The sequence below is a fragment of the Mobula hypostoma genome, chromosome 14 (assembly GCF_963921235.1).
Source record: "Mobula hypostoma chromosome 14, sMobHyp1.1, whole genome shotgun sequence".
Lineage (NCBI taxonomy): Eukaryota > Metazoa > Chordata > Chondrichthyes > Myliobatiformes > Myliobatidae > Mobula > Mobula hypostoma.
The window spans coordinates 46,214,801-46,227,768 of NC_086110.1; the positions used below are offsets into that span (position 1 = coordinate 46,214,801).

The window sequence follows — 12,968 nt, forward strand, 5'->3', positions numbered from 1 at the left end:
AGGAAGACGAACATGAATTTGGTATTAATCCTCCATACAACCAGTTTTTCAATTAACAAAGATCAAGAGTGCTTCCAATGTATGAATTTCACACCTTCAGTAAAGGACTCGTTTTGACACTGGTTTGCATCCCAGAACTACTACTGACCGACTTTTGTTCCGCATTAACCTGTAAAAAAAAGAACAAAATATATAAGTAGCCGACCTCTCGTCCTATTCACTACCAGGGAGATCAAAAGCACTCAAACCAGGAGACTTAGAACTTAAGAATTAGATACCAGGCTAACACTAACATTAATAGGCTGGCTTGAGCATGGCATCTGATGACCTTTACTTTTCCAGAAACTGAGTTTAGTATAAACTAGGTTTCCTTAAATGACTAGCAGAAAAAGTATGTAGAAAGAATGAGCAACACACTTTCATAACAAATTCAGTATATTTCCTTCTTTGCTGAAATAGAAAGCAAGGGCTGACGTTAGAGTGTGACAGCTTCAAAATCATGCACTGGCAGTAACAAGGTGAATTGTGAAAGAAGACTAAAATGAAGCAAATTGCAAAGTGCAAAAACTATGGTAGGTGTATGCACCAACTAACTAACTCTGACATCAGAGATTTATGATGCAGGAAACAACTGTTTCACCCATCCTGTGTGCCAGACAATAAAACTATCCAACATAATTCCACTTTCCAGCACAAGGTCCATGTAATAGGTTATATATCCTTCATTAAGATGTTTTCGGTTATATGTCATTAGGTTATACATCCTCATTAAGATGTTTTAATCTATTTTATGTTCATTCTTGGGATAGATGTGGATGACAGGGTCATCACTCAGTGTCTTTGAGAAGCTTATTTTAGTGAGTTGTGGGAGGAAGTTTTGATACAACTGAGCAGTATGCTGGGCTACTTCAAATAGAAGTTAAAAGACAATCACAGTGCTGAAGTTAGGCCAGAGGGAACGTTTGCTGTTTCCCTTCACCTCATGATCCATGAGTTTTTAAATAGCCCATCTGCTGTTTTCATTGTTACAAATGTTAATACGAGTGAGTCATCTTTTATTCCTTAGTTGCACAAGTTAAAATTCCTTGACTGCTTTGATGGAATGCAATTAAACTAAAATAGGTTTCCTCGCTACTCACAGAATAAATCACTTCCTTGAATTCACAAAACTACTGTAAAAACAAGATACTTCTTTTGGAAGTTTTAATCACCTTTATGTTAGCTTATGTTGAGGATGCTTTAGCACAGATTTTATTAAACAATCTGCTTAGAAGATCATCAGGGTCGACCATAGATGTTGTGTGCCAGCTGTCTACGTGATACACAAGGCAAGGCCACACAATATGGACAGCAAACTGTTGCGCATGTAGCAGGATTCCCCTCTCCAAGCAGCTGATGAACGAGAGAGCAATAGATTTTGGTACCAGCAGCTTCGCAGGAGTTGCCAGTCAGCACTGAACTCAGCGTAGGACTGCTTTTGGGGACTTCAGCTCTGGATTTCTCCCTTGAGCTTTACACCCAAAGTGGGCATAGCTGCAAGCCAGCGAAGGTTTGAATTAAGTTTTCCTTTACATACTGCCAGCAATAGCTGACGAGCCCATCTGCCCAAAGTGACTAGTTTTAAGGTGCCAGTAGCCCACCTTTCAGTAGAAACTGTTCTGCCAGCTAAGCCACACATGAAGGTCAGGATCTACACATCTTGTACTACACTTTCACATTTCAGCTCTGATGAAATCAAGGGGATTTTGGAGACAAAATATTATGAGTTGTCTCTTCAACATGGTGGATGTGGCACTATCAAATGGGGCTAAATTTATCAACGATTATTTGTACAAATTCATTTGCGTCCTAACTTTAGCATGATCTCTGTATTGGTTCATCTCTGTTTCAAAACCTTGACTTTGAAACAATTCCACAGAAACTGGCTTGTTGAGTGCACATTAATTAGCTTTGAATTATTTAAAAAATATGGATATCTGTGGTTTCTCATCAGAATCTTACAATGATACATATAGTATGTATGTATATAATGCCTCATTCAAAAGTCCTTTTACCAACACAGGGGAATATAGAACTGGTTTCTTCTCTCCCATCCTAATCAATGTACAATCTGTCCATCTCCAATCCTTTCTCTTTGCAGAAATCTCTATACGACTAAAACTCTCATGCTCTGTCTGTCTGTTTGTGACCTCCAATTACCACAAATGGTGCATTACTGCGGCACTTTTTTTGGCTAAATCGAATTAAAATGCACTAACTTACAGAATGCAGGCAAAGTTCAGGGTTATATATTAGTATAAAATTGCTCATTCACCAAAATAAACAGGCTCCCTTTTAACCCGACAGCCAATCCGCCATCATGGAAATTGGGATGCGCACAGCCAGCCTCAGCAGCGACACCTACTGGAGCAAAAGGGCAGGGCAGCTCTATTTCGAGAGGTCACATTCTGCTAATCACCATCAGCAAGAGTCAGATTGGGACAGATCAAACTGCCACCCGTCAATAACAGATAATTAAATCTTATTGTAATGACATACTTCGAGACACCCATAAAACCCTTTGCTGCAGTCAAAAGAGAGCGGTGACTATATCACATCCATTTAGGAGAGCACCAAACACATCATCAAGAATAATCAGCATCCTTGGTGTTACTGCTTCGTATCTTCTAGACAGCATTAGGGTAAAAAAAAATGGTCAGCCTAATTATGCCGCGTGGAAAGGGAAGGGGGGCATTATGGTCAAGAGATGACGCCAGACGTAGTCGGGAAGCAGCAAGGAGAAGGAGAGAACAAGAATCAGATGAGAGAAGAAGAGACAGAGGAGGAGAGGCATGCACGTCTCCAGGATCAGAGACAAACAACAAACAGCAGAAGAGATGAAGAGACGGGGGATGAAAGGGCTGCATGTCTCCAGAATGACAACAAGAGGCACAGGGGTGGCAGAGCAACACTCACAACATGCTGGAGGAACTCAGCAGGTCGGGCAGCATCCATGGAAATGATCAGTCAACGTTTTGGGCAGGAACCCTTCACCAGGAGGGAGGAGGCAGAGGCCCTATAAAGGAGGTGGAGGGAGGGTGGGAAGGAGAAGGTGGGTAGGTGCCAGGTGAAAAACCAGTAAGGGGAAAGGGGTGGGGGTTGGGGAGGGGAGGCAGGGAGGTGAGAGGCAGGAAAGGTGAAGAAGGGATAGGGGAAAGCACAATGGGTAGTAGAAGGAGGCGGAACCATGAGGGAGGTGATAGGGAGCTGGGGGAGGGGTCAGAGTGAAACAAGGATGGGGGAAGGGAGGGGGAGGGAATTACCGGAAGTTGGAGGTTCATGCCCAGAGGCTGGAGACTACCCAGACGGTATATGAGGTGTTTCTCCTCCAAACTGAGTTTAGCCTCATCCTGGCAGTAAAGGAGGCCACATATGGACATATCTGAATGGGAATGTGAAGGAGAGTTGAAGTGGGTGGCGACTGGGAGATCCTGTCCGTTGTGGCGGACAGAGCGGAGGTGCTCGATGAAGCAGTCCCCCAATCTGCGTCCGGTCTCATTGATGTAGAAGAGACCGCACCGGGAGCACCGGATGCAATAGATGACCCGAACAGACTCACAGGTGAAGTGTTGCCTCACCTGGAAGGACTGTTTGGGGCCCTGAATGGTGGCAAGAGAGGAGGTATAGGGACAGGTGTAGCACTTACGCTTACAGGGATAAGTGCCGGGTGGGAGATCCGTGGGGAGGGATGTGTGGACCAGGGAGTCGTGGAGGGAACGACCCCTATGGGAAGCGGAGAGGGGTGGAGAGGGAAAGATGTGTTTAGTGGTGGGGTCCTATTGAAGGTGGTGGAAGTTGCAGAGGATAATGTGCTGGATCCAGAGGCTGGTGAGGTGGTAGGTGAGGACAAGGGGAACTCTGTCCCCGTTGTGGTGAGAGGAGGATGGGGTGAGGGCTGAAGTGTGGGAAATGGAGGAGATGTGGGTGAGGGCATCATTGATGATGGCAGAAGGGAAACCATGATCCTTAAAGAAAGAGGACATTTGAGATGTCCTGATGGCAGATAAGCCAGAAATGATGCCATCAAAAGTATCCTTCGTTAAACGAGGAGGAGCTATATTTGCTTTGCTACACGTCGTTCTTCTTTAATAAACTGAAGTTTACTACTTCAGTTTCCAAAGCAAAGCGATACCAATAGCATTCAGGAAAATTTAATGTTCATTCTGGTCACATCAGACTGCATTACCCTTCTCTCAAAGGATGCCCCAACGGGTCACCCCGTTGTCTAGTATTTATAGAAAATTAACAAAAAATCCAATGTTTCCCTACATATTATGACAATATGCAGAAGAAATTCCATTACACTTGCTCCTTATAACAAAATATATAACACACTGATAAACTCAATGTACACATGAACAGTATGCTACCATAGTGATGATTGGTATAGTCTTCAATGGAACTCTCTCCTGCACATTGTTATACAGAAATACTAAAGCTGCTTGATGATAAAAGATATTTACTGTATCATTAATTTTCTAACTGCTGCCTCCTCAGCATGTGTCTGTCCACCATCCAAATCAGACTAATTTTTAGATAACCAATCCCCTTACTCTATACTAGCTGCTGAGTTGGTTGAAATCTACTTTTAATATAAAACATGGTGCCTGAAAGGCTTCAAAATTCTGTTTTTAAACCCAATTGGTTGAAGCTTGTTGTCTGGATCCAGCCAAGTTTTCATGAAGAATTACGTTTGTAAATAACATACAGAAACAGTTGTTAAAAATGCAGTCTCCACACACGTAGAGCCAAAAGAGGCATTCCTTCAAAATAATCACTTTACTCAGCTTCGGCACTCACCACTAATACGAGAACTCGAAGCTCAGGCCAGTGGGTTTCTGGTTCAATCTGCTGAGCGATGCTATCACTTCCATCTTCCTTCACTCCCATACTCCACTGAACAAACCCTCCATACATGCTTCTACATGCACTGCCTGAGCCCTGGCGAGCAATCTCTGAGAGCTCTCCTTCTAAACCAAACAACTTGGCAAGGGCATAAACTGCAAAAGAAAGTAGTAATACTTAATATAAAACACCAAAATATACCAGCAATGGGTTGTGATCAGCAAATTCTACATACCAAAATATTAAAAGCAACAATTGAATCATCTCTTAATAAAGTTGGACTTTAAAATTGCTGTCAACAACTGAAAAATCAATTTTCTCCTGCAGGTTCATAGCTGTAGTTCAAGGCCCACTGTCCAAAATTCTGGCCTCTGCATAATCAAAGGTCTATAATGAATCTCCCAACTTACTTACCCAGACAAGCATAACCAGCTGCAGAGGATGCCAGACCTGCTGCTGTGGGGAAGTTATTTACAGAGTAGATATGTACTTTATAGTTGAGAGTTAACGTGTTGGAATTTTCATCTCCACTGTTTCTCCTTTTTCTTGCTAGACGACGGACTGGGAAGAGGAAAAAAGACAAGTTCTTGAGCATCTGCAAACCTAAATAGCTATGCAATTACAAAGCATTATTTTAATACTTTCAAAACCTGGCTTAAAAATTAACTGTGTCTGAAACTGTACTTCAAAAAAAAATTAAAGCAACAAAAAGAGGATCATTCTAGAATTTCAGAAATTAAAAGAATGTTAACTGTGGACATAAATAAATAACAATATGCAAATGCAGACATAAATAAATAACAACATAACAGAGTCCTTAAATGAGTGTAGCTATCCCTTTTTGCTCAAGAGCCTGGTGGATGAGGGGTAGTAACTGTTCTTGAACCTGGTGGTGTGAGTCCTGAGGCTCTTGTACCTTCCACTCAATGCCAGCAGTGAGAAAAGAGCATGGCCTGGGTGGTGGGGATCTCGGATTATCGATGCTGCTTTTCAAGAGCCAACAAGATTGCTTCTGCTTTGGACCTGTTGCTTCAGTAGGCAAACTGGAGTGGATCCAAGTCACTGCTGAGACAGGAGCTGATATGCTTCAGCACCAGCCTCTCAAAACACTTCATCACTATGAATGTAAGTGCCACTGGGCGACAGTCATTTAGACAGGTTACCACGCTCTTCTTGCACATCGGTACAATTGCAGCCTGCTTGAAGCAGGTGGGTACCACACACTGCCAGAGCAAGAGGTTGAAGATACCCGAGAATACACTAGCCAGTTGGTCAGCACGGGTCTTCAGTACTCAGCCAGGTACTCTGTCCGGACCAGATGCATTCCTTGGATTCACTATCTTGAGGCAGCCTGAACGTCATCTTCAAATACTAAGACCAAATGATCACCGGGAGACTTAGGAGTGCATGATGGTTCCTCCCCATTTTGGTGGTCAGAAAGTGCATTGAATTGAAGGAGTTATTCAATAAAGTGATGAATGAAGATGTTGGTGGAGAAGAACCAGTTAGACCAGTCTGGAAAGAAAGTAGTCTGACCTGCACAAAGTGCTTCCAGCAATTTTAGTTTTTTTTTGTCAATTGAGTGGAACGAACCTGAACTGCCTCTAATGCAAGTACTCCAAACATCGCACCTCTCCTGGAAGTTCCGGGAGTCTCCCACATATCGATAGTGGCTCCCTGACCCCTGGAAATGATAATACAATATCCCGGAAATAGATTCTTTTTGAGAGAGAGAGGGAGAGCGAACATCCTGATTGGTCTCTCTTCGTGCTAAGAGTGGTCTCCAACCACCAGGTAGCGAGGAAACAATATGATTTGGCGATATGAAACGATATGAGTCAGCTGCACCTTTCCTCATTCCGTCACGCACTGTTGAATTTTAACGCACCAGAGGCATCAGTGACTCAAGACGTGCAAAGGAATGGGTCCATGACGCATTTGTGAATGATTCCAGTCAATCTCCCATGTCAGCACAGGAAAAAGATCAACTCCTCGAGCTTGCAAATGACGGTGGGCTGGAAAGTATGTTTGACATAACATCTCTGCCGGCATTCTGGATCAAAGTCAAGGCTGAATATCCTGAGATAGCCACGAAAGCACTGAAAATGTTGCTTCCATTTCCAACATATTTCTGCGAAGTGGAGTTTTCTGCAATGAATGCAACGAAAACTAAATTGCGGAATAGACTGGACATAAGGAACCCCCTTTGAGTATCGCTGTCTCCCATCACCCCTCGATAGGACCGCGTTGTTGCAGGAAAACAAGCCCAGGGCTCCCACTGATTCAGCGGTATTGGTGTGTTGCAATGATTTTATATGTTCATACGAGGAAAATATGTGCTGTGTGTTTAATATCAAAACGTTACTTAAAATGTTATGATGCCATTGACTTATAAGTGGCTCTCCTTTGGATCAGGACTACAGAGCGTTGTGGGAGCTGATTTCTGAAGAAAGGCAGTTTTTTAAAAAACTTCTTCGAGTGCAAGAAGGGCGAGACTGCGCAGGCACGTGACGTCAGCAGGACCGCGCGGAGAGTTTAAAAAGGAGACCACCCTACACAGCGGGCAGCAGAGTGAGTGGGAGCAGAGTGTAGGGCTTTGGCTTCAACAGGCTTCGGCGGTAAACGGGAAGAGGCGAGAGCGAAGCGCCAACTCTTTTTTTTTCTTCCCCCCCCCCACCCCTTTCGCGAATCGGCCCGGACAGACAGGAACAGCAGGGCTCTCACAGCTAACGGTATGAGCTAACGATTTTCAAAGTTCGTCTGTTTGGTGAGGTAAGTAGGTGAGTACACTTATTTTTCCTGTTTCATTCCTGTAGAATTAGATAGCATGCCTGCAGGGTTAGTGCTTTGTTCAGGGTGTCAGATGTGGGAATCCTGGGAGACCTCCAGCCTCCCTGATGGGCACATCTGCGCCAGGTGCACCGAGATGCAGCTCCTCAGAGACCGTGTTAGGGATCTGGAGCTGCAGCTTGATGACCTACTGCTTATCAGGGAAAGTGAAGAGGTGATAGACAGGAGCTACAGGGAGGTAGTCATCCCTAGGCTACAGGGGTCAGAAAACTGGGTCACTGTCAAGAGAGGGAAGGGAAATGCCCGGATAGTGGAGAGCACCCCTGTGGCTGTCCCCCTCAGCAACAAATATCTTGTTCTGGATGCTGTTGAGGGGGATGACCTGACGGGGGATGCCCACGGTGACCGGGTCTCTGGCACTGTTGTGCAGGAGAAAAGGAAGGAGAAGAGGAATGCGGTAGTCATAGGGGATTCCATAGTCAGGGGAACAGACAGGAGATTCTGTGAGCCTGACAGAGATACCCGCATGGTGTGTTGCCTCCCAGGTGCCAGGGTACGGGATGTCTCGGATCGGGTCCTGAATATTCTAAAGGGGGAGGGTGAGCAGCCAGTTGTCTTGGTACATGTTGGTACCAATGACATAGATAGGACAAAGGAGGAGGTCCTGAAGAGAGATTTCCAGGAGTTAGGAAGGAAGATGAGAAGCAGGACCTCCAGGGTAGTAATCTCAGGATTGCTACCTGTGCCGCATGCTAGCGAGGGCAAGAGTAGTCGGATCAGGCAGATGAATGCGTGGCTGAGAGACTGGTGCAGGGGGCAGGGCTTCAGATTCTTGGATAATTGGGATCTCTTCTGGGGGAAGTATGACCTGTTCAAAAAGGACAGGTTACACCTGAACCCGAAGGGGACCAATATCCTGGCGGGAAAGTTTAATAGAGCTGTTAGGGATTGTTTAAACTAATTTGGCAGGGGGATGGGAACTGGAATAATAGATCGGAGGAAGGGGAAAACAGAAATAAATCTAAGATAGTGAGCAGTAAAGATGTCAGGAAAGACAGGCAGGTGATGGGGCAAATGTGTAGCCATTGGGATGAGTTGAAGTGCAATAAAGTTGCAGTGAAATCAAAGCAAAAAGTATCAAATACTGGTCTTAAGGTGTTGTACTTAAATGCACGCAGCATAAGGAATAAGGTGGATGATCTTGTTGTACAGCTACAGATTGGCAGGTATGATATTGTGGCCATCACTGAGACCTGGCTAGAGGATGCATGTCTCTGGGAGCTGAACGTCCATGGATACACGGTGTATCGGAAGGATAGGAAGGTAGGCAGAGGGGGAGGCGTGGCTTTATTGGTAAGAAATGATATTAAATCGATAGAAAGAGGTGATATAGGATCGGAAGGTGCAGAATCTTTATGGGTTGAGCTAAGGAATAGCAGGGGTAAAAAGACCCTGATGGCAGTTATTTATAGGCCTCCAAACAGCTGCAGGGATGTGGACTACAAATTACAACTGGAAATAGAAAAGGCTTGTCAGAAGGGCAGTGTTATGATAATTGTGGGGGATTTTAACATGCGAGTAGATTGGGAAAATCAGGTCAGCACTGGATCTCAAGAGAGAGAATTTGTAAAATGTCTGCGAGATGGCTTTTTAGAACAGCTTGTTGTTGAACCTACTAGGGGATCGGCTGTACTGGATTGGGTATTGTGTAATGAACCGGAGGTGATTGGAGAGATTGAGGTGAAGGAACCCTTAGGAGGCAGTGATCATAACATGATTGAGTTCACTGTGAAATTAGAAAAAGGGAAGCCGAAATCTGATGTGTCGGTATTTCAGTGGAGTAAAGGAAATTACAGTGGCATGAGAGAGGAACTGGCCAAAGTTGACTGGAAAGAGACACTGGCGGGAAAGACGGCAGAGCAGCAGTGGCTGGAGTTCATGCGAGAAATGAGGAATGTGCAAGACAGGTATATTCCAAAAAAGAAGAAATTTTCGAGTGGAAAAAGGATGCAACCGTGGTTGACAAGAGAAGTCAAAGCCAAAGTTAAAGCAAAAGAGAGGGCATACAAGGAAGCAAAAATTAGTGGGAAGAGAGAGGATTGGGAAGTTTTTAAAACCTTACAAAAGGAAACCAAGAGGGTCGTTAAGAGAAAAGAAATTAACTATGAAAGGAAGCTAGCAAATAATATCGAAGAGGATACTAAAAGCTTTTTCAAGTATTTAAAGAGTAAAAGACAGGTGAGAGTAGATATAGGACCGATAGAAAATGATGCTGGAGAAATCGTAATGGGAGATGAGGAGATGGCAGAGGAACTGAACAAGTATTTTGCATCAGTCTTCACTGAGGAAGACAGCAGGATACTGGACACTCAAGGGTGGCAGGGAAGAGAAGTGTGCATAGTCACAATTACAACAGAGAAAGTACTCAGGAAGCTGAATAGGCTAAAGGTAGATAAATCTCCTGGACCAGATGGAATGCACCCTCGTGTTCTGAAGGAAGTAGCTGTGGAGATTGCGGAGGCATTAGCGATGATCTTTCAAAAGTCGATAGATTCTGGCATGGTTCCGGAGGACTGGAAGATTGCAAATGTCACTCCGCTATTTAAGAAGGGGGCAAGGAAGCAAAAAGGAAATTATAGACCTGTTAGCTTGACATCCGTGGTTGGGAAGTTGTTGCAGTCGATTGTCAAGGATGAGATTACAGAGTACCTGGAGGCATATGACAAGATAGGCAGAACTCAGCAAGGATTCCTTAAAGGAAAATCCTGCCTGACAAACCTATTACAATTTTTTGAGGAAATTACCAGTAGGCTAGAGAAGGGAGATTCAGTGGATGTTGTATATTTGGATTTTCAGAAAGCCTTTGACAAGGTGCCACACATAAGGCTAAACAAGATAAGAGCCCATGGAATTACGGGAAAGTTACATACGTGGATAGAGCGTTGGCTGATTGGCAGGAAACAGAGAGTGGGAATAAAGGGATCCTATTCTGGTTGGCTGCCAGTTACCAGTGGTGTTCCGCAGGGATCAGTGTTGGGGCCGCTTCTTTTTACATTGTACATCAACGATTTAGATTATGGAATAGATGGCTTTGTGGCTAAGTTTGCTGACGATACGAAGATAGGTGGAGGGGCCAGTAGTGCTGAGGAAATGGACAGTCTGCAGAGAGACTTGGATAGATTGGAAGAATGGGCAGAGAAGCGGCAAATGAAGTACAATGTTGGAAAGTGTATGGTTATGCACTTTGGCAGAAGAAATAAACGGGCACACTATTATTTAAATGGGGAAAGAATTCAAAGTTCTGAGACGCAACGGGACTTGGGAGTCCTCGTACAGGATACCCTTAAAGTTAACCTCCAGATTGAGTCAGTAGTGAAGAAGGCGAATGCAATGTTGGCATTCATTTCTAGAGGAATAGAGTATAGGAGCAGGGATGTGATGTTGAGGCTCTGTAAGGCGCTGGTGAGACCTCACTTGGAGTACTCTGGGCAGTTTTGGTCTCCTTATTTAAGAAAGGATGTGCTGACGTTGGAGAGGGTACAGAGAAGATTCACTAGAATGATTCCGGGAATGAGAGGGTTAACATATGAGGAACATTCGTCTGCTCTTGGACTGTATTCCTTGGAGTTTAGAAGAATGAGGGGAGACCTCATAGAAACATTTCGAATGTTAAAAGGCATGGACAGAGTGGATGTGGCAAAGTTGTTTCCCATGATGGAGGAGTCTAGTACGAAAGGACATGACTTAAGGATTGAAGGGCGCCCTTTCAGAACAGAAATGCGAAGAAATATTTTTAGTCAGAGGGTGGTGAATCTATGGAATTTGTTGCCACGGGCAGCAGTGGAGGCCAAGTCATTAGGTGTATTTAAGGCAGAGATTGATAGGTATCTGAGTAGCCAGGGCATCAAAGGTTATGGTGAGAAGGCAGGGGAGTGAGACTAAATAGGAGAAAATGGATCAGCTCATGATAAAATGGTGGAGCAGACTCGATGGGCCGAATGGCCTACTTCTGCTCCTTTGTCTTATGGTCTTATGGTCTTATAATTCAGTGGTCCCCAATCTCCGGGCCGCGAAGAATACAGCGGTGGCTGGAACGCACCCAGCACATCTTTAAGGAAAAAAGCCGACTTCCGGTGAGGCACGAGGCAAGATGGCAGCACAGCATTGAGCGCTGACATACAACCCTCCTTTTTCAAGTTCTTCAGGGCTCATAGACAGTTTTAGTACAAGGCTGAGTTGGAGAAAGGTCTAGCTAAAGACATGGCTTCAAAAAAAGATTCAAATTCAACCAGGAAACAAGATACCAGCAGATGACACCAAGCTAGCGATTCATCCGCAGAAATAGCTATGCTAATTAGACAAATAATGGCAACGGAGATGGAATCGCTGCAAGAAACGGTAGAACACATGCTAAAGGAGTTACTGGAAAAGGCTCTCGACCCCATACAGAAGCATATGGCAGAGAATAACAACATTCTCCAGTCGTTAAAGGAGCAAGCGGACACTCACGCTAAAAAATTTAACACGGCCTTCAGTAAAATAGACAACATTCAGGTTTGCTTACGCAAGAATGAGAAAGTTACTAACTCCTATCTCGCGGAGGTGAGTAAGATATGGAAAAAGTTAAATGACTTGGAGGACAGATCCAGGAGAAACAGTGTGCGGCTGGTCAACTTACCGACAGGCGCTGAGGGCGAAGATCCAAGAGGTTACCTCCAGAAGATGCCGCCTAATTGGATTCCAGCCCTCAAGAATTCCCACAGCACTCCATTGGAAATCGACAGAGCACATAGGATCTTTCCCAACAACACCTCAAGACCGCGGACCATGATTTTTAAGCTTCTACGGTACACCGACCAGCAGGCTATCCTGGAGGGTGCGAGGAAAGCCAAACCTACTCTCCCTGATGGCACCCAGCTGCAGTTCTTCGCCAACTACAAGCCCCGGCACGATGCAGGAATGGCAGGGATACAAGGAGATCCATGCTAATCGACAGAAGGGGATCGACTCATTCCTCATATACCCAGCAATTTTGAAAGTGAATATCAAGGGCATGAAGATGTCGTTTAACTCGGCAGAGGAAGCGAAAGAAGCTCTGAAATCATTGGTGCTGGGAGATATGGAAGACCCTGGGCAAAGTCCACACGCCCCTTGGGAGGAGGTGGAACAGCATCAAGAGCTCGGACTAGCGTGTATGTGCAACCTAACAGGCACGGGCAAGTTAACATTCTAGGTGTGAAGTTTTCTGGTTATTCTTTTATTGGAAAGTCATTCATTGCACCTTTATATTTAGT

General features: G+C 44.6%; 1 protein-coding gene across 1 annotated transcript in view; it reads right to left on the bottom strand.

Annotated features, from left to right (window-relative positions):
• mvda (mevalonate (diphospho) decarboxylase a) overlaps positions 1 to 12,968 on the bottom strand; it is a 48,596-nt gene that overhangs the window by 17,486 nt on the left and 18,142 nt on the right. The window contains exons 4-6 of the mRNA XM_063067062.1: positions 5,299 to 5,445; positions 4,840 to 5,039; positions 95 to 169 (exon numbers count right to left, since the gene is read on the bottom strand). Of these exons, the coding sequence (XP_062923132.1) occupies positions 95 to 169; positions 4,840 to 5,039; positions 5,299 to 5,445 (422 nt within the window). The remainder of the gene's footprint in view (positions 1 to 94; positions 170 to 4,839; positions 5,040 to 5,298; positions 5,446 to 12,968) is intronic.